The sequence below is a fragment of the Marmota marmota genome, unplaced genomic scaffold (assembly GCF_001458135.2).
Source record: "Marmota marmota marmota unplaced genomic scaffold, marMar, whole genome shotgun sequence".
In the NCBI taxonomy this organism is placed as follows: domain Eukaryota; kingdom Metazoa; phylum Chordata; class Mammalia; order Rodentia; family Sciuridae; genus Marmota; species Marmota marmota.
The window spans coordinates 10,706,751-10,729,711 of NW_025999944.1; the positions used below are offsets into that span (position 1 = coordinate 10,706,751).

The window sequence follows — 22,961 nt, forward strand, 5'->3', positions numbered from 1 at the left end:
TTTTCTTATAGAAAATTTATGGTTTCATGTCTTAAGTATTTACATCTTTAACCATTTTAGTTAATTTTTGTGTTTGTATAAGATAGAGAGGGCTCTGCTTTCATTATTTTGCATGTGGATAAACGGGCTTCCCAACATCATTTTTTAAAGATGTTTTCCCCATTTTGTAGTGTTGGCCCCATATTAAAGGTCATTTGACCATTTACATGTGGGATTTTCCTGGCCTGTCTCCTCCGGTGGCCCATCCGTATGACAACACCGTACTGTTTTGATGTTGTAATTTTATAATGTTTTGAAATCAGTAATGAAATCAGTCTTCTAGTATTACTCTTTCTCTAGATTGTTTTGACTATTCGAGGTCCTTTGTGATGCTATGTAGAATTTGGGATTGTTTCTTCTATTTCTATTAGAAAATGTTATTGGACTATAGATATAAATTGCATGGAATCTGTAGATTGCTTTGAATAGTGTGGAATTTTAATAATATTTAAGTCTTCTAATCTTCAAATATGGCACATCTTTCCATTTATCTTTTTCTTCTTTTATTCAGCAATGTTTTGAAGTTACCAGTGTGGAACTATTTTGTCTCCTTGGTCAAGTTTATTTCTAAATAAATTTCATACTTTCTGGCAGTATTATAAATCGGATTATTTTAATTTCCTTTTCAGATTTGTTTATTGTTAGAAATGCAACTGGTTGTTATGCATTGATTTTGTATCACAAAACTTTGCTGATTTATTCTAATAGCTTTTTTGTGTAATCTTTAGGCATATATATACATGATTGTGGCTAAGATCATGTCAAACTACTCCTACTTTTTTGCATGTTTTAATCATGAAAGGATATTGAATTTTTCAAGGGCTTTCCCTGCATTTATTAAGATATTCATATGATTTTTAATCTTTTTTTCTATTAATGTGATGTATCACTTTGATTCATTTTTGTATGTTGAACTATCCTTCCATTCTAAGAATAAATCCCTCTTTGGATTTTATGTATGATCCTTTTAATATAAAGTTGAATTCAATTTGCTTATTTTGGTTAGGATTTTTGCATCTATGTTCATCAAGAATATTGACCAGTAATTTTCTTCCTTCCTTTCTTTTCCCCCCGCCTCCCGTTTTTGGTATCAAGGTCATTCTGGCCTCAAAATCAGTTTGGAAGTGTTCCTTCTCTTCAGTTTCTGGAATTGTTTCAGAAGGGCTGGTGTGAACTCTTTAGCTGTTTGGTAGAATTCAGTGGTGAAGCCATCTGGTCCTAGGCTTGACTTCCTTGGGAGATTTTCATTACTGATTCAGCCTCCTTACCAGTTATAGGTCTGTTCAGGTTTTGTATTTCTTTAATCTTGGTAGGTTGTGTTGTTTCCAGTAATTTAACCATTTCTTAACATTACCCAATTTGTGAGTGTATAATTGTTCATAGCAGTTTTCTCCTATCCTTTGGTTTCTGTGGCACCAGTTCTAATGTCTCTTGCTTTTATTTCTGAATTTGAGTGCTAACTCCTTTTTTCTTAGTCCATCTGAGGTTTGTCAGTTTCATGGAAGCAACAAATTCCTAGTTTTATTTTTTTCTATCTATAGTAATTATTCATGGAGAGTTCATACTCCTGACATTTTGTTTCTTGTTTCCTTTTTGTCTTGGGTTTTACTACACAATTTGAGTATTCCTCTGTTTCACTGATTTTTTTTTTCCTTTTGTAATGTTGCTTTTTGAGTCTTCTCATTTTCTTTTACCTTCCATAGATATTTCCTTTGTGGTTACTATGGGCTTACATAAAATAGATGATAGTTTTCATATATTTTAAGAGAATACCAGGGTAATTTCAGTTGTGTACTAAAACTACACTTTTATTCCACTACACACACACATACATACCATACTTTTGTTACTCAGTTGTCACAGATGACATCATTTTATATTGAGTTCCATTCATGTATTTTTATAAGTATTTTATGTTTTCATTTTTCTGATTTCTATACCAAAATTAAGAGTGATTTGTATAACGCTAGCATGGTATTAAAGTGTTATGTGCTTTTTCTGTGTATGTACCTTTACTGGTGAGCTTGATACTTTTGTGTTTCTGTTTAACATCCTTTTGTTTCAACTAGAAAAAACCTCACTTGTTGCAAGGCAGTTCTCCTGATAATATATTCCTTCAGGTTTTGTTTATCTGGGAAAAATCGGGATTTCATTTTTTGAAGGATGCCTTTTGCCAAATACAATATTCTTGTGGCAGTTTTTTTCTTTAAGCAGTCAAAATAAATCACTAGGATTCCTTCTGGCCCTGCACTGGTTTTGCCAAGAGATCCACTGACAGTTTCATGGGTTTGTAAGAAATCACTTTTGTTTTCTGCTTTCTTTGACTTTTCATAATTTGATCATAACAAGTTCTTCCTTCCTTTCTTTCCCCCCATCTCCCGTTTCTTTGACTTTTCATTAAAAAAAAAAAAAAAAAAAAACTTTTCAAAAAAAGTTTCTTTGACTTTTCATAATTTGGTCATAACGAGTCTTGTTGTGATTTTTACATTCATACTATTTAGATTTAATTGGGCTTATTGAATCTGGGTGTCTGTCTGTTTCCTTTCCAACATGTGAGACAATTTCTGTTCTTATTTCTTTTTTAAAAATTAATTAATACTGGGAACACCTCCAGCCCTTTTTATTTTTATTTTGGGAGAGGGTCTTGCCGAATTACTTAGATCCTAAGTTGTTGAGGCTGGCCTCAAACTTGGGATCCTCAGCCTCGTAAGTCTTTGGGACTACAGGCGTGTACTACATACCTGGCTGTTTGTATTTCTTTAAAGGGCCTTTCTCCTTTTTTCTCTTTTCTTAAAAGTCCATAGTGCACACATTGTTCCACTTGGTAGTGTCTGTCCTGTTAGTTTCCTAAGCTTTCTTATTTCTTCTTCAATATTTTTTTCTCTGTGTTTCTCTGACTAGAAAACTTTAAATGATCTCTTTTCAAAGTTTACTAATTTTTCCTACTTAACCAAGTCCACTGTTGAACCCCTCACCTAAATATTTCAATTTCACACATAAGCTTAGGTTTAAAATTTTGTTTGGTCCATTTTAATAATTGGTTCTTTGTAATATTTGTTTGGTTCTTTTGAATATGTAATATTCAGACTCCCATTTTGTTCATTATATCTTTATGGTGGTTATTTTGTATTTCAGTTAATTCCTACACCTTAATTTCTTTAGGGTTGATTTCTGGAGATTTATTTTGTTCCCTTGGACCATGTTTCCCTGTCTCTGGTAACTTTTTTTTTTTTTTTGAATCTGCACATTTGAAGAAGCAACCGGCTCTCTCAGGTTAGGAGATTACTTGGTACATAGGAAGACTTTCATTACTCAGCCTGGCTAGAAATGCCTGAATCTTTCTTGGGAGATAGGCCTTCTCTGGACCTGTGCATTAATTTTCTCAGGTATAGAGGTTTGCCAGGTTCTTTTGTAGGAACTCATAATTTTTGCATCCTCTGTCTGCACAGCTGCAAATTATCAAGTTCACCCTTGTTCTAAATAGCCATCAGGCATTTGATTTCATACCAGCTCAGCATCAGTACGCTGAATCGGGCAAATCAGATGTCAGTCCTTCAATCAGTCCTCTTAAAAAACTAGAATGCTAGATACTTGCTTCACTTTTCTCTGCCCCCACCTCCCAAGTAAGAAATCTGAAGTTGCGTATCTCCTCCCTATTGTGCCACAGCTGAACCATCTAGAGCAAGCTATATATCATTTTTATTTTATTCTCAGATCTGCCCCCAGGCATCCAGACTATGCTGATTTTTGTTAGTGTTCTGAATGAGGTGAGACAGAAATGAGTTCCTCCATAGCCCTCTGAAAAGCTCGGATACTGGCTTCACACCCCTCTCCTCAAGTTGAGTGCCTTTCTCCCATTGCACCAAGCTGTGCTGGCTACAGCAAGCCGCCCACCACTTCCCTTTGTTCTTTTCAGTCCCTAGGCATCCACAGAATGCCAGTTCTGTCAGTGCTTGTTGTGAGCCAAGATCAACTCATTACTTGGGTAGCCCTCTGAAAAACCAGAACACTAAAGGCATGCTCCACTTTTCCCTTTCTCCTGAGGGAGAAGGTGTGGACCAGGCCATTCTCTTCTGGTGCCGAGCTGTGCCAGCTGATGTGAGTAGAGTGAGATCATTATTCTTACCTGTTTCAGTGTGTATTTCTCATCTTTGTGCTCTCCTGGACTACTGCAACTTAACTGGATTCTGGCATATTCTTAATAGGTATTTTGGTCCATATATCATTGTTAAATCAGTATTTCTGTGGGAGTATGACAGCTGGGACTTCCTATTCTGCTCTCTTGATAACATCATTCCCAGGAAAAGATTTTCAAATCTATTTGGCCTCATACCATAACATAGTTTTGGCATCTTGTTTTTTTTCACTCTACACACTATAATAAATACTTTCTCATTAAATTTTTTCTAAAGCATTTTTTTGTGTGTCAGTCTCGTATCTGGTGACTGTGAAATAATATATCAACAAATTTTTATTTTCCCTTTCTAAGATTTACAAAATAATTCATTTTTAAGTTCTTTATATATTCTAGATATTAATCCTCTGTCAGAAGAGTAGCTAGCAGAGATTTTTCTCCCATTTTGTAGAATCTCTCTTCACATTCCTAATTGTTTCCTTTGGGCAGAAGCTTTTTCCTTTGATGCCATCTTATGTATCGACTCTTAGCATTATTTCCTGAGCTTTCAGGGTCTGATTGAGAAAGTCATTGCCTGTGCCTATATCCTAGAGTGTGGACCTATGTTTTCTTCTAAAAGTTGCATAGTTTCTGATCTAATTCCTAGGTCTTTGATTCATTTTGAATTGATTTTTGTCAAGGGTGAGAGAGAATTGTTTTCCACTAAATAGATTTGCCAAATTTAACCTTTTTTTTCCATTTTCAGACATACCTTTTTCAATTTTTCAGTTTAAATTTTGGCACATACGTATTTCTGCACATTATTTGTTTACTTCCTTAAGATAGTTTCCTGAGAGTCTCATGACTCTCATGAGCAGGGTAGGAACTGTTCACAGTATTTCAGACATATTTCTAAATTACTTCTAGAAAGATTGTTCCAGCTTTCATTCCCTACAGCAGTTTGTGACAAGCTGTGTCTCATCACCATCTCTCTTCAACACTTTATCAGTATATGGACTTTTAGGAAAAGGATCGTATTCATTTTGAGATTTTGTTTTTGGTACACAAACACATGTTTTTATATAGTTTACACACTGCTATGGCTGCCTTTCACTGGGGAAAAGGACTCCCCTTTGATACAGCATCTACAGGACCGGATCAGATGATAGCCCCATATGTAGGCACCCACACTTGTGCCACTGAGATAGTGAACTGCTATGGAAAGGAGACACAATTGTTGGAAAGAAATGTATTTGATGTGCTTTTATTTTAAACATTTTGAAAAGTTATAATAATGCCTTGTATAATAAGACTGAATTACTCTTTTGTAAAACCAGCCTTGCTTAGGAGTTCACTTAGATCCATCTGAACATTTGTTGACATTTCAAAGATTATCCATGCTCTTTGGTGGCCACATATCTTGTATTGTCTTTATTTTTTTATGGAGTGAGCACAGCTTCTAATTTATAAGTCCACTTCTGTGACCTCCACCAAACCAGCATGTGTATGAACACTGGGCACACTGGGCCTTTCAGTTAACTTTATCTCTGCAGGAACAACCCTTTTTGAAATTAAATTTCACATATCGCAGCTGTTCCCTGCATAAATCCTGTTCTCTTGGCTCAGTTTTCCACTTTCTCTAGAATTTCTGTAAGGAGCACAGCTGTCTTTGGCAAAACCCCTTTTTTGAATACCTAGCCACAGGATTTCCACCCACTCTATCTCAGGGTGGACCTGGGAAGAGGAAAATACTCTTGCACTCAACATTTAACAGAAATGATGCAAAGAGAGATGCAGTTTCCAAGTCATCAGCTTTTTCCTAGGTTATCGTCCTCTCAAAAGTACACTGGTATGAGTTTGAGTCATCCAGATGTTTGAAGAGAAGGGGGCTATAAATATTAGGATGGGGAAAACTTTGTAAACATTGAGGCTGTTTGGATTAGAACCCCCCAAAGATTTCTTCTGCAGATTTATGGTACCTTGGGAGTGTGGCAAATGTTCATTTGGGTTAACTGGGTGAAACTCCTTTTATAAAGAGAAGACACTGGCACTAAGAACTTTTTTGCGGGAGAATAGAAAGCTGGGCTATGAGTTATCCAGTGGCCATTTCATTTGAATTAATAAGGACACATGGCTGTCAAGTATACAACAAATGCTTGAAATCTCAACTACCAGTGAACTAATATCTGTTTACGGAAACCTTGTACGAATCCTAGGAACTAGAGAATCCATCATTGGAAGCTTAATTTTGGCAGGTCTGAGTTTTAGTGGGTTTACTTACCTGATTTTTAAATTTTTTTGTCTTCCTGATTTGAAAAGTTAAAAACCAGAAAGGCAGGTGACTATTGATTATGAATATCTATGGGCACTTTTATCTAAAAAGGCCTAGCACCATACAGCTAACAGGCTGCTCTCCACTGCCAAGCAGACCTTTGCTTCAGAGTTACCTTTGGGATAGTGAGCTGCCCACAGAAACAACAGTTGTAGGTACCTAGACCTCTTCCTCTTGGAAATACCTCCGGCTTTTGGAGTATATTAGAGGTTCAGTACTGGTGATGGATGTGTCCTATGGAAGGCTACCAATGTCCCATTGTCGGTTGCTTCTTATCCCTGCTGGAAGCCTAATCTGCTGGAACATGATGGCAGATGCTATGTAAAAAGTAAATGGCATGCTTGCAAGATGATTTGGGGTTTACGGTATCTTTTCATAGCTATTTAGAGTTTATCACATCTCAGATCATGTCTAAAATTCTGGACTTCCAAAAATGACTAAGACATTGTTCCTACCTACAAAGAGCTCAGCAAATAAGGAGAAAAACAGGTAAATTGAGCATTCACTGAAATGATGGAACAAAATAATACAGCCATAGAAAAATCTTAAGAGGGCCATTCAATTGTGTTTGCAAAGATCAGAGAATGCATCTCTGAGAAGTGAACACATCTTGAACTGATATTTAAGGATGAACAGGAGTTCCTAGTCAGACAAGGCAAGAGAGAGCATTTTTGCCAGAGAGGGGGGAAATGCAGTTTTGGGAGATGTGACATGTTCATAGAATGGCAAACAGCTTTTGACGTTGATGTTATAGGATGGATGGAGGTTAGCAGATAATGGAAAGATGATGAAAAGTTGTGCTTCAAGTAACAAATGTATCATAAAGATTAAAGAGATTATGTCACAATGTCATAAACTGTTCATTTTACATAAGAAGCTGTTTTTTCCCTGAAGGAATTTGAAGCCCAGTCTGAGGTCACTACTGCTCCCACTGACACCCGTGTACTCAAAGGGTTTAGATGGTGTTATCTTCCATTGTGGGCACCCTTCTCAGAGGACCTGCAGGGAAAAGCATGTGTCCAATGAGTGGTACATTGCTGTCCCCTCTGGACTCGTAGAATGTCAGTATTAACGCTCTTGGGGTTTAGGCCTAGTTGAGAGAAAAATAGCCAAACCTGTTTTCTGCTTCATTTCTTCAGCCAATTCTCTTCTATATGTGGATCCAACCTTTAGTGTTCAGCTTACCTTTTCTTTTTTTAATTTAAGTGGTACAAAAGCAGTACATGTTTAATACAAACCATACTTTGAATTTTGGTGGTTTCCAGGGCCAGTGACAGGCAGTATAATCCTCCTTCCTAGTGCCAGGCAGCAGCAGTGACTTGCACCTTTCATTTTGCCACTCAGTAAGATACCCTACTGTGCACTGTGCTGCCGAGCTGTGGTGTTCAGTTAACAGGTGGATTCAGTGTATTTTTGACTCAGGACATTTTCAAATGTGTTTACTGGGACATAGCCCTGTCATAAATTAAGGAGCACATCTGTATTTTGAGTGAGGGGGAATGACAAAAGCTCCACGTTTTCCCCAGCCTAAGACTATTTGCCGCAGTCTGGCTGGGCACAAATCACGAGCCACTGAAGCAGGAACAAACTTTATTTCTGAACTCCACCAGCACACTCCACACACGCTCCCCGGGAATTCTCCCTCGAACCATGCACTCGTGTTCTCTTGGGACACACTACACCAACAGGAAATCCCTTCTCCGGAATTCCCTCCTACCACACTTCCCCAACCAGTGGGAACTCTCAGGGAGTCCCATGAGAGCTCCAAAGTAGCAGGCCTAGGCAGACAGCAGGGGTCTAATCTCCAATTGAATGCACATCTTAACATAATCATTATCATCTCAATGGCTTGCTGGGGTCACCTTTCAACCAAAAATGCCATGCGTCATTCCTACTTGGCTATGGCTCTCAGCAACTATTTTAATTCATTTTAGTACTAAGTCAGTCTACTATATGATGGGGGCTGAGGCAGGAGTAGGGATACAGAGATCATAGGACCTACTATCTGTCCCTAAGGCTATCAATAGCTCACTTAGATTTTGCATCTATTCTCTCTTTTACACACTGATATTACCCAAGTTCTTCAGCATCAAAGATTTCTGTCTGGAGCCTTCCAGTAGCTCTTCCCTCCTGAGTGTCTTCCCTTTTCTCCAGATGAGCAGGTACTCCATCACTGTACCCCCTTACTGTGTCTGCCAATGCACTGGATACTGTTGCCAGAGACAAAAGGAAGCAAGGCCTCTGCTTCCTTGATGAAGTGAATCAAGTAGTTCTCCTAAAGAGATCAAAAGGTAACTCCTCCTTTAAAGACCACGTGACTGCAAGCCTAGACACCATTCGTGAGAACCCTCCCTCAGTGTGTCTAGCATCTGTTATCAATTGATCATCGATTATTTAAGCCTTTCATCAAGACTTTTCAGCTACAAAACAGCGAATAATGATTTTTACCCATACAGACAAACACAATTAGTATTTTCTCATTAAAAGTAGAGTCATAGTAAAAAGTTTCACTTCTTCAAAATACAAACAAACCAAAAATAATTGTTGTCAGAAGAAAGACCAAGTACGACTGAAATCATACCGGGAAAGAGCTCCAAATTCTCAGTCTCCATTCCCACAAACTCCTTCCCTGCTCCTTCTCAACCAAAGAGGCTTTCCACAGAGGTTTACAGCAGCCCATAGGAAATCAAAGATGGAAAGATGATGAAAAGTTATGCTTCAAGTAACAAATGTATCATAAAGATTAAAGAGATTATGTCTCAATGTCATAAACTGTTCATTTTACATAAGAAGCCGTTTTTTTTCCTGAAGGAATTTGAAGCCCAAATTCCAAAGAGTTACTATCTCAAGGCTCTCATGCCTATAAACCCCTCAGGCATGGTGCCAGTCTGTGTTGCTGCCTCCTGAAGGTAGCCACACAGTGCAGCAGCCTCCCACTCCTAACATGAGAACTTTGTTAGGCTGGGGGTCTCTCCTCAGCTTCCTCAAATCCACTTAGGAAAAGGTGTCTCTTGGACTATGCACAGAAAGGGTAGGACTTTGGAAGTAGACATATCTTCTTGTCAGACTCTGTGACTGCCATTTAACCAATTTCTGATTTGGAACCTCAACTCATTTATCTGTAAAATCAGGGAAAATTATGTTGTGATTGATAATAATGAACATTTAAATATATGAAAATGCATAAGGAGGTTAATAGTAAATATTGCGCGTACTGGAGATGTGGAGGAGGCTTGCTTGGCATGCACAAGGCCCCGGGTGCAATCCCCAGCACCACAAAGAATAAAAATAAACCAATGATGACATAGTAAACACTTGTTCCCTTCCTGAGGACTCTTATGAGAAGTGGGAGTGTTTGCCCTTTTCTTCCCTTCCTAATTCTTGCCAATCTCATTTTTTTCCCACTAGACTTTTTTCCTCGTGTTCACAATGCTTCAGCAGTCCGAGTATGAAATGATTAGGGGTTGGTCAGGCCAACCGTGTCAGCCCTCTGGATGAATAACCCTTTCTTCCCTGCTAGCTTTATTGAAGGATAAATAATTCCTTCCACCTCTTCTTTCCACTTAGATCAGAAACATGCCTGCATAAACACCCTCCTGGGACTAGCACAGGGACTAATAGGCCAAGCCAGGGCTTCATGTCCTGGAGTTGGTGACACAGCAGTAAGAGTAGTCAGAGAGTGTTGGGACCTTTGTTCCTCATTCCCACCAACATCAATCATACATATAACAATCGTTCTGCAAACTGACTTCTAGGTAGAAGAATTTCACCAGGTATCCAACATAGTTCCTTTCCCTGTCCCTCCCACTACCCCTAAACTGGAGATTTAGATACTCCCTGCCTTGAGTCCTCTTAGAAGAGAACAGGCTGCACAACTATACACCCATTCCACATGGCAGGAAACATGAAACACAAGCTCCTCATGTATCCTTGCAGAATGTTGCTTTATATCTTATATCTAAAAATAAATAAATAAATCGTGCCCATATCAGCATCACCCATGACAAATATAGGAAATGCTTTGGCAGATTTCCCTAGCCAGCTTGCTTCAGTGGTCATCCAGCCAGAAATAAGACTGGCTTGTTAGACCGTACACAGATTTAGGGTACTTTATGCATTTGAACTTCACAACTTCATAGGTGGACACTAGTCCCATTTTTTAGACTGAGAAGTTAAGACTCAACCTACTCACATTCTAAAGGTGTTAGTAACCAAGCCTAGTGCTTTTTTCCATCAGACTGTTCTTGATTAAACACTAAAGCTGTAGTGTGTAACCCTTCTAATTACTACAAGTGGGGGGAGAGATCCCTAACTTGTCTTCAACCAGATTCAGCTAACTCTTGGCTCATACATGACAAGCATTATCCTTGCTTTAATAAGGTCTGATGGGCAGCCTCCTCCTCTCATTGTGCTCCCCTGACCTCAGCCATTATTCATTTGATATGGGACTGTCTCTCATAATGTTCTTAACAGTAAGTAAACTTTGAGGTTTTCTGGCATAGACTTGTTGTCAGGTATTCTTCCTGTCATTACCAGAAATCATGAAATACCATGGAAATATCAACACCTCAACCATTTCATATTGCTCAGATTAACAGCTATTAAGTGATTCAAGTATCCATTATCAGCCGAACTTTGGCCAACAAACTACTATTCTGATATAGAAGGTCATAATGCAAGTTAGGAAGCAGATCAGTAATGAATGCATCTATAAGATTAGGATTCTGCCAGTTTTCTTAGAATGTTATACACTAGAGATATGATTGTGAGCAAGATATAGTTCCCAAAGTGGAGTTGTTGTTCCAACTAAGATGATAAATGAAAAGGCCAGGTGAATGCAACTTGATAAATGCCACTAAGGGGGTAATGTATTGTGGAAGCACACATAGAGGACACTGTACTGAGAAATAAGGGAAGAAGGAAGATTGTAGAAGAATTCGCAAAGTAAGGGATCTGTATCTAAGCCCCCACTTTTAAAGACAAGTAGAAGTTAGTCTTATAAGGGGATTCAGACAGGTGGGAAGCCACAGCTTATTTGGGAACGGGTAGTCTCAGTGATATATAAAAGGTACTAAAGGCAGATTCTGAAAAGCCTAGAGAACCATATTAATCAAATATAGCTCAGAGAAGTCAAAGCTACAAGAGTGTTTCAATGGGGTGTGACATGATCATATCAATAGTTTAGAAAGATCATTCTGACTGGAGAATAGGAAACAAATTAGAAGCAGATTGGACCAGAGACACATGGACCAGATTGGCTTGAACTGGGACAGGATAACTGGGAGGGAGAAGCAGAGACTTACTGGAAAGTTCTGGCTGCTGTGTTGAATTCAGCATTGAGGAGTGAAAGAGGGATATGTCCAATAACAAATTAGGCATATTTAGATTTAGACTCAAGGAGAGAGCCTAGAAATGCCCATCCAGAGAATTGTCCACAAATAGTTGATAATTTGAGCCATGGGAGGAAATGATATTGTTCAGAGATTTTTGTGGAGTGTGGAGAACATGGAGGAGAGAACCAGTAGCACAGAGACTTCATATGTGAGACTCTGAAGGAGCCTGAGCAATGTGGCTGCAAAGCTAAGAAAACTTTATTATAAAGCGAGTGGTGCCACAAACAGCAAGAGATGTTGGAAATGTTCCATTTTGTAGAAAGATAAGGTCAGAATTGTAAAGTGCTGCATGAATTCAGCAACCAGAAAATTATTAAGGCCATTTCAGTGGGGTGGTGGGTGTGGAAGCCAGATGGGAGAGAAAGTTGAGGACACTGAGGCAGGGAGTGTGTAGACCCTAGAAGCTCCATCTATGGTTAGCTCTTCCTGCCACCCCCCGCCCCTCTTCTGATGCCTCTCCTTCCTGAGACTTTTGCAAATACCAGATCCCCAGTGCCTGTCTTGTTTCTACTGAATCTCTTTTCTTTCCTATGATTGATTTTTCTCTCAAGTAAAATAAGTCCTTGTCTTTTTCCTTTCCCCTAGAGAGTTCCTGACATTACCCCAAGCCCTTGTTTTGCTTCTGCAGGTTACACACAATCTTCCTCATCACCATTCACCTCATTTCCTTTCAGGCCCCCTCACTTAATGTTGCAGAATCACATTTGCCTCTTTAACTTTCAAGCAAAAAGTAAATCCACAGATTATCAGGATAGTAATGTCAGAACCACTTAAGAATGCCATATTGGAAGCAGTGCAAGAAGTAAGCATAGTGTTTACTCCCTGCAGAGCTGGGATGACAGGGTAGCTGAGAAGACTGTTCATGCAGTGAGAAGCTAATGAGCTCTTAAAAATCCCCTCATGAAAAAGCATGTGGTAACATGATGGGTGAACCAAGAGTGCAGGTGAGCATTGGAAAAAACACAGAGTAAATGGAATTTCCAATTTCTGAAACTCTGTAAAGTAGAGCCCATGAAATACAACACCAGTCTAGGGACAAGTTTAAATACGTGCCCACCCAGAACCATTCCAGAGTCCAGGTATCAGAATAGATCAGTCACCAAAGGTCATCTGTGATAGAATGATTTTGTCCGACTCATACAGTTAAAAAAACACTCCTGTTCTTGTTTCTCCTAGTTCTTGCTATGCCCCTGAACCCAGGCAGCTCATGTCTAAGGAATGTATGCCTTTCTGCTAATTAAGTATTACTGTTGTAATATATTCATGGCAGAGGAATCTATTATTTTAACAGCACAGTACATATATTCTTTAAAAATTAGGAATTGCTATGAATTAATGATAAAGATGATTCAGTTCTTATGGATGATAATGATCCATCATTGTTGACATTCAGATATTAGCTTCAGACCCATTCTGCTAACAGTGAGTCATCTGCTAGCCCAGTGCTTAGATAAGCCTTTGCTGTCACACAGCTCCAGGAGCTCTGCTTTGGTTTCTGTCAGGGGCTTTGTGTCTGTCCTTGTCAGCCTTGGAAGTATCTTTGTGAGGTTTATGATGTATTCTTGTCACAGGTCTGGTTGTGACAAAACTTAACTACCCTAAACAGAAACTGTCAAGTGATTGATGAAGTGGTTAAGAGTGACTGGCTCAGGCGCCTGGTTAGTCCACAGCCGTGAAATGCTTTGAATTGGGCTATTGATTATTGTATTCACCAGACCAGGCTCTTGAGAAACTTTATTGACTTTTATCTTTAGGCTCCAAAACACAATTGTTAAATTGCAAATATTAGTTCATTATCAAAAAATTACTTCATTATCAAAAAAAAAAAAAATGAAACTAGCTCTCACACTATACCCAGGAGCTCTTTGTCCTTGATGCAAAATCTTCTCTTCATTCCTTGGATCACTGAAAGAGAGATTTGATCTAGCTGCCTATAAGATTTTTTTTAAAGTTCAATTGGAAAGGGAGGTTTTTGATGTTGTTGTTTTGTTGTTTTTTGCAGTATTTGAAGTGTAGGTGAGCCTGGGCCAAGCAGAAAGAAACCACAGAAGTTTCCAGACCTCCCAGACAGTGATGACAGCAGCCAGTTTGAGACTAGTATGCCACCTTTCATACTGCTGAAGGCAGGCCGGTCACTGGTGGGGTCCCCTCTAGCTCTTCTTGCTTTCCTGTGTGTTCGGGGCCGTTTCTTTGAAAGCGATATTTGGACTGTCATCATTCTCGTAAATGCTTGGAAGAACAAATTGTGAAGTAGACATTGAAGCCTGGAAGAATGAGGATCACACCCAAGTTTCTTCTAGTTGTAATTTAGATGAATGGCCCAGACCTGCATGGAGGTTTGACCATTATGAAAGGGTATTTAGGGTGTATTTATAATGTTTTTAAAACTTTAAGTTCATAGAAACGTACTGCAAGTGGAGAAATGCAGGAAGTGCTCTGGTGGACTGTTTAAAAAACATGATTCTAGTTTGGATGCCCAGCAAACAGAAACCAGTTTGTTTCTAAGAAATTTTTTAGCCCTCCAGAGAAGCTGATGCAGAGGTTGTAGTCTCTTCAGGGCCAGTCAGGCGTGGCCTCTCGTGTGCCATGCGGGTCTGCCCCTGCTTCCCCTCTCCTCCTTGTCCCACCAGCCCTCCTTCCCCTCCCTTCTTTCCTTTCAATGAACACAGTCCCCACATGGATCATGTGAATGTGTCAAGGGCCAACTAGGAATAAAGCCAAGCTTGGCCCTCCCCAGGCTCAGCCTCAGGGAAGGGGGTGAGAGGTGAACAGACACCACAGCCTGGTCAGGGTAGTGCAAGGGCAGCCTTGAACAGGTCGCCAGCGAGGCCTGCCCTGAGTGGAAAGCAGGAGGAGCCTCGCACCAATCACAATTCTGCTCGTTGTATTAATTAGACCGGTGGAAGAAACATGGATGAGTAAGTGCTCAGACCTTTTGGGGGCTTAAAAATGTTTAAGACAACTTCATCTTTATATATTGCATTGAAGCATGTTGTAATCGTTTTTAGCAAGGGCTGTGGATGCTTATCTGCCCTAAGTGCCTTTCCATGCCTCTGCATGGTCATTAAACGGATACTTCCCAACTTCCTGGTCCATGTGTCAGATTTGCCCTGGAGAGTTTGCGGTGCCCCACAGAAGCTTGAGACCTAATGAGTGATCACTTCAAGGCCCACCAGGACTGTTAGTGTGCCTGTCAGTGGACCAAGGAGGCCTTCAGTGCTGACAGATATGGAAGTCCTGCTGCAACCAGGTTGCCACCTCCTTGGAGTGCATAAAGAGGGCGTCCCTGCTGAGCCAGTGGATCAGTGTGAAACTTGTGACTCCACTGACTCTGCTCATTCTCTCTCATTCCTTTCTACATCAACGCAGGGCATGTTTTTCTGATTATAGTATTGTTTATGAGAAAATTGGATTAAAGGGATCTCCAGGCCCCTTTCAGCTTTAAAATCTGTGATTTAGTGATTTTCAAGTGTGTTGTTGAGTGATGGACCAAAACATGCTTCCACTGGACTTGCTGTTGGTCTTGGCTTCCGAATTTGTAAGAACAGCACTTTTCTCTTTTCTGTAGTAAAAAATAGGATATTGCTGAGTTATTTTTAGGAAGGTAACCAGTAATACTAGTGTTTTTAAAAAATATAGTCATCAAATTATGAAAAACACTGTTAATGCCACTCTTTTTGTTTTTAAAATTTTTTATTTGTTGTTTTTATCCATGACAGTGGACTGTGTTTTGACATATTATGCATACATGGAATAAAACTTCCCGTTCTTGTGGTTGTGCGTGATGTGGAGTTATAGTAGTCATGTATTCATAGATGTTAATGCCACTTCTAAAATCAGGAAATGGTAGACAATTTAGGATGCGTTTTTACTTCAGTTACTGGTATTTTTATTGGTATCTCATAGCTTCAAGCAAGAACATATTATCAATTTTTCTTTATTCTCTCAGTGGAAATCAAGACTATTTTGACTTTTTAAAAATTTGTTTTTAATTGCATATAGCATATTAAACTACACAATAAGGCATAAAGTAAATAAAACCAAAATCTCAGTATGTTTTTAACTGATGGTATTTTTAACTGATAAATTTTTATTGAAATTTGGTCACTTTCCAAATCGGACTTTATATTTACCTGCGAGTACAGATTCGGACTTGATGTCAATTTGTGTATATGTAGATGATTTTTGTGTTAGAGTGTTATGAGTCAGCTTGACAAGAGACTTAATTAACAAACATCTTAGGGGGAAAAAAAGCTTTTCATTTCATGCTTTAAATGAATTTAAAATAAATAGCATTGTGGAATCACATTCTTAGTGCCTGTTAGGACAGCGGCCTGCTCTGATGAATCATACTAGATAAAAAGATGCAGATTGCGGGGAACACAAGAGTAACATGTTTTAGTGTCATTTTCACCCTCTATTTGTTTGAGAAAATGGATGGTAATTAGATATCACAGAGCATTTTGTTTTCTTTAGCAAATTTCTTGATTGGATTTATCTTGCTGTCTATTTCACATTTAGTTTGCACAGCAAATAGTCTTAGGTTTGAAATGGTTTGATTACAATAATTCATTCTTATTTCTTCCTTCCCAAACTTATCATTTAAATACCACCCTCTAGTTTAAATAGTGAAAAATAAAGGTGTCAGAATAAACTCCAGGGATGAAGTTATTTCTTTTTATCCCAGTGTCAACCCTAATGTGTCCACTCTGCCCTGGGTTTTGCTCATTCTTTTGTGGTGTTGGAGATTCAGTTTCTAGGAGGAATTTAGAATGCTGAATATATTTTAAGGTTTATATTTTGCCTTCTTAAAAAGTATATAAATTGGTTTTACTATTAACTAAAAAAGTAGAAGCTTATTAGACTTAAAATTCCTGGACTTCAGTTTAGTTCTAATTAAATGGACCCTGTCTTCTATTCTGCCCCATGGAGTGTTTTCCTTAGTATATAAGGTATACTGCATCTTAGAGTTTAGGAAGCTGCCTTGGAATAGAATCTTCTTCAGAAACAGTGATACTAATCTCTAAAGGTTTATTAGTCAGCTTTTCATTATTATAACAAAAATACCTGAGACAAGCCACTTTATAAAGAAAGGAGGTACAGGTTTACAGTTCTAGAGCTACAAGGTCCAAATAGCATGGCACAAGCTTTGGTAAAGACCCTCTTAGCTGTACCACATGATGGCCAGAATACATATGCATCTCTATACCTATGTGGTCTCTCTCCCTCTCCTTATAAGTCATTGGGTCTCCACCTGTTGATCTGCTCTAATCAGTTTCCAAAGGCCCCACATCTAAACCCTATAGTTAGATTATGTTTCTACCCTCTTAGTATCATTAACATTAAACTCTGGGTATTAAGCTCCTGCATAATTATGGGGAGCAAACCATATTCAAACCACAGCAAAAAGGGACTATTTTTATTTTCTTTTACTTAGGTCCATAATAGATATAGCATTTTATAAAATTTGCAGTTTTAGAGCAGTCTAAGAATGTCATCCTTTAAGCTTGATTTTAAATGAAAATAGCAAAGAGAATATGCTCCAAGAATATTCATAGTGAATGGTTCCAAAGTGCTACGGTCTAAGTCACTCAGTATTAATAGGTACCAGTTGGTCTTGTGTTTCTTATTATCCACTGTGATTTGATAAACATGTAAGAAGGAGATGAGACTGTAGAAGTAGTTGTGAACATCCCAAGGGGAACATGTGAATAGCAGACTGAAGAGGAAAGAGCAAAGTAATGAGAGGGAGGAGAGAAGCCAGGTGAATTTTATAATGATAAGCCAAGGAAGAATTGACTTCTTAGGGTGCCACCAGATGAAACCAGAAAGGAGTCAATCGAATTTTACACTAGAAGGTTATTGCTGACCTTTGTCAGAGCAGTTTCATTAAAGCATAGAGGTGGACTCCAGAATAAACTGGAAACCAGTGTATGAAAACAGTATGAACTGTGATGCCAGGTGAAAAGGATGAGAGAGGAGTGGCAACCAGCACAGAAAGCAGTAGTAGGAGGGGCTCTCCTCGAGATAACAAAGAAATTATGTGTATTTATAGACTGCAGGAAGAAACCAGTAGATAAAGAATGGTTAAAAGTATAGAAGAACAATAAGAGGCAATGAAACAGGATCCTAGGAAAGCTTATTGGAGATTGAACTGAGAGCAAAAGGTTCTTCTGTTATTGGAGAAGAGAAGATAAATAAGGTCAAATATAGGTACCTTTACAGTATACAGGCGCAGCACAAAGTTTGATATTTACAGATTTTTTTCAGGCATGGTAGCACATGCCTGTAATCCCAGCTATTGGGAGACTGAGACTGTAGAATCACAAGTTCAAGACTAGCTTCAGCAACTTAGCTGGCTGTCTCAATTGCATTAGTTCAGTGATAGAGCTAGACCCAGTGCCAGTGCAGCTTAGTGGCAGAGCACCTTTCTAGCATGTGAGAGACTCTGGGCTCAATCCCCAGCACCACACACACCAAAAGAAAATACAAGGTGAAATGATATGCTACTAAAAAACATTACTCTTAATAATTACATTAGCATTTTTGAGAACATATTTATGCTCTGAACATAATTAACTCAGAAAACAGTATTGTTTAATACAACTCTATTTCTAAAGGTATTGTCACTACTTCTTAATAAAAGGACACTGGAGCTTAATGAGTTAAATCTGGCACAGAGAAATTTAGAACGAGATCTTTGAACATAGTGGTTTTAACTCCAGATACTCGAGCTCTTAACCACACTTGTGGTGAATTAGGGTGTTGTGGAAATCAGAGAGATGATCATGGATGTGTAGAAGAATTACCAGTTGGCACTGAGTGCAGCGCAAGCTGGAACCCCACGTGTTGCTAGGAAGTCTGCACAGTTGTTCATTACCTCTCCCAGCAGTTCACATAGGGGAGAATCAGGGTGGAGTTTTCCAGGTTTAGACTGGATAGATGAGAAAATTAAGGCCTGTCCTAGCCGAAATTCCTGAATTCTAAGTATGAATGGAAGACTCTGAGATTCCAAACAAAAAGGAAGGGATAAGAAAGGGAAAATAAGAATCAGAGCAGCATTGGCCTTCTGTAAAATTGGAAGCTAGATGAAATAGAATAGCATCTCCAGACTATATGTGACATGAGTAGCAAGGATTGCAAGCACGAGTTCCATACACAATTCTGTCCTGTCAGAGAAAATGAAAGATTTGAGAAGATTGAAAAGCACATTACCCACCTGAAGCAAATACTTGAGAGAAGAGAAAATAATAAGGGATTAGAATGGAGATGTCAGAATGGAAAAAAGAAAGTAAGCAGATGAGCAGGAAACATGGACACAATTAAATCTAGAAGAATAAGGGAATAGGAGAGACAGGGAATGTGTAATGTAAGTACAAAATAAGTCTTTTGAAACAAAGTGCATAATACAAGATAATTTTAGTAAGACTGCAGAACAAATGTACTAAACAGCTTTGGCAAACATTAGGATTAATGAGGAAGAGGGAGATGGGTCGAAAATGTCATTCAAAATCTATTTAGAAATGTGCAAGGAATAAAGAAATAGATCATTTTTATGGGCGAGATTCTTATAAGTTTTCATCATATAAGATTAAGCACTGAACAGGATGAAGAATATTTTAAAATGATAACACATAGTTATGAGGAAAGTAATAATTATAAACCCAAATGCACCAAAAAACATAGTAACTAAAGTGTAAAACAAGTGCTGTTCAAAACACAAGGAGAACTTGATGGGGGTAGAAAAGATGGTGGAATGAGATGGACATCATTACCCTAAGTACACGTATGAAAACACAAATGGTGTGACTCTGTGTATAACCAGAGACATGAAAAATTATGCTCTAATTGTGTAATGTGAATTGAATTGCTTTCTGCTGTCATAACAAATTAGAATGCATAAAATTTTTAGAAAAGACATAAGGAGAACTTGAAATCCAACAGTAGACATGATCAGTATACTTGTATCAAGGGGTGAACTGGCAAAAAAAAAATGCAAGGACATAGTAGAATTGAGTCAGTAAAGTTGAATATAAATATTCATCCCTCAAATAATAAGCTTTTAGCATACCCATGGAACGTTAAGAAAAAGTTAACATGTAGATACCTGTAATAAATTTGGGGGGAAATATACCTTTTGTAGATCACATTCTCTGGTCACAAGCCATAAATTTAGAACTCTATAATGATAAATAACTAAAATTTTAAGTGCCTTAAATGTGAGAACCACATTTCTTGATACTATTAAGATTAAAGGAGAGATTTAAAAAGTTAAAACTACAGACTATCTAGAAAGCAATAAAAAACTGCTTTTTATTTCCAAACCATTACACACTATGACTCATACTCAAAGAAAAAACATAACCTTAAATTCTTTCTTAAAGAAATATGAAGAACAAAGGAGCTAAATAGTCATCTTAAGAAAGTCAGACAACAACAACTAAAAAGTAGAGAAGAGGAATTAAGATAAAAGCCCAGTTCATTGACCTAGAATAGCACAAAGGGCACACATACATTTTTAGGTTACTCGCTGTGCAAACTGAAATGTCAGCTGTTAGCAGATCAGCACGTGTGGAAATGGAGGCAGCATACTAATTCTTTGAAGGTCACTTTGACCCTGGTCGTTTCTTCCCTTCCCATTATTTATCTGCCTCAGATTCCTGTCTAGAAACTAAGTGGTCACATTGGGCAGTGGACCAGACAGGCAGGGGCAGGGTTTTTTCATGGCGTCATCCTGAGACAGGAGCAGATTTTGTAATCATGCACCTCGTCTTCAAACTCCAGCTCTAATAAAAATCCTCCTGGAAGAAGAGTCATGGGTCTTGGGAATGCTAAATCACCAGGGTGCGGGGGGTGAGGGGCAGGGACCCCTTTTTAAAAGAACAAGAAAGACTTCAAATCATAACTAGATCGTAATTGTGTGATTTAGCAGTAATTATGTAAGAACAGAGAACATGTAAACCTCCTGTACTTATTATTGTATTTTCCTTTTCTCGTTTATCTTATCTTTCTAGAAGACTGGCAGTGTCAACAGCAGTTTGCAACTTCTGAGGCATAACAAAATAAAACCAATCCCAATGTGGAAACATTGTCATGTAGTGTTATAAGTTTGGGTAATCTTTATATTGCTACTGGTATTTGCTTTGTATTTTAAACAGAAAACCTTTGCCTTCCAGGACTGCCTCTGACACTGATCATTCATGTAATAAAAATAAAACTTCGGTTTGAATTAGCAACCTTAGTACATTTGAATTGCTTGATTTGTGTATGATATAGGGATCATGACTAGAGAGATTTTAATTGTTTTTCTGAAATTTTGTGAAACCAGTAAGAGAATAATCTTCCCTTAGGCTTTTCCTGTGAATTAAAGGGGGGTCACGAGTGTGTGAGTGTGTTTTCTTTATAGGAGAAATACAAGTTTATTCAACATTTTTTATAAGATATGGGAAGAGGGACCTTGAACTCTGGATGTCAGTCTCCTGTAACAATTCATAGCATATGCAATATATAGGTAGTAACAAACTTGTTTTAAATTCTAATTCTACTAATTGGAGTTTTCTGGGTTTTTTATTGATTTTTATTATTTTTTGTAAATACACAACAGTGGAATGCATTACAATTCTTATTACACATATAGAGCACAATTTTTGGAGTTTTCTGTTGATATTTTTAAGGGATTCCACACTGACCCTTTTTAAATTCTACGAATTATGCATTTGATGTCCAGAAATAAAATTGCATTTGTGTATCCCCTGCCTTCTTATGTCATGTTGACTTTTCAAAAAAAAAAAAAAGTATGGCAATTGAGCTAAGCTTTCTCTTATTTATTAAATTGATTTTTTACTTTCAACAGAAGAGCTGGATCATTTTTATTTTACTTACTTTTCATTTTTCTTCTGGTAATATTAAGCCCCAGAAAAGAAAGCAGCAGGAAAATGTAGTGTCTTTTAGAGCAAAGAACACAGTGGCTATGTTTCCACTTTCCTTTATAATTGTGTTGATGGGTTTCTTCCCACTTTTGCATTTATCCATCTAAACTCAAAGCCAGTTCACAGTAACTATCAAATCTAGCCTCATTTCACATGACTTTAAAATGCAGGTGATAGATAGCCCTTCCTTACCTCTCTGCCTCAATTATCATATTTCAGAATTTTTTTTAATGCCTCTTAGGTACTCATTGGTAGCAAATGTTTGGAACATTGTGATACCCTTTGACTTTTATGAAGTTGCAAATTCTTACTCATCATTCATTTCACTTTTTTTCATGCACTTTTATGGACTTTAAAATTTTTTACCATTAGGTTTTAAAAAGAGAATCTCATCTCACACTCTTGTCTTTGCTTTCTCTGTGCCTATCTGTAGGATGAATATAAGCCAGAAAAGGCCTTGTCCGAGGAGGACTTGAAAAATGCCGTGAGTGTGCATCACGCCCTGGCATCCAAGGCCACTGACTACGAGAAGAAGCCCAACGTCTTTAAGCTAAAAACTGCCGACTGGAGGGTCTTGCTGTTTCAAACTCAGTATGTGTCGTTGGTTTGGTTCTTACTTGGTTTGGGATTTGGTTTGGTTTGGGTTTGGGTTTTTTTAGGGTACTAGGGATTGAACTCAGGGGCACTCAACCACTGAGCCACATCCCTAGCCCTGTTTTGTATTTTATTTAGAGACAGGTTCTCACTGAGTTGCTTAGCACCTCGCCATTGCTAAGGCTGGTTTGCACTTGAGATCCTCCTACCTCATCCTCCCAAGCCACTGGGATTACAGGCATGAGCCACCACACCTGACTTCGTTTTGGTTTTCTTCAGTTTGCTTACCACTGCTTTATGCTAAGGAATAGAATCAGGGTCTGTAGGGGAAATTTGTTGAGTTGTAGTCAAATGTCATGAACTGGTTTCGTTGGGGAAGACAACTGCCTAAGAAAATTAACACAAAAACATAGAGCCCTGAGTTCTAGTTTTTTGTGCACTATAAAGTAGCTCTGTGTCTTTTAGTAAGCTCTTTGCCATCTCTAGAGCTCAGTGTCCTCATTAATAAGATGTGAGAGTTTTAGTAGACAAGTTCTCTCATAACATGAGTAAAGTAGTCC

General features: G+C 38.3%; 1 protein-coding gene across 6 annotated transcripts in view; it reads left to right on the forward strand.

Moving 5' to 3' along the window:
* Nucleotides 1–22,961, forward strand: part of Psd3 (pleckstrin and Sec7 domain containing 3) — a 567,268-nt gene that overhangs the window by 498,749 nt on the left and 45,558 nt on the right. For all 6 annotated transcript variants that reach the window (XM_048801652.1, XM_048801653.1, XM_048801654.1 and 3 more), the window contains one exon: nt 22,241–22,398. In XM_048801652.1, the coding sequence (XP_048657609.1) occupies nt 22,241–22,398 (158 nt within the window). The remainder of the gene's footprint in view (nt 1–22,240; nt 22,399–22,961) is intronic.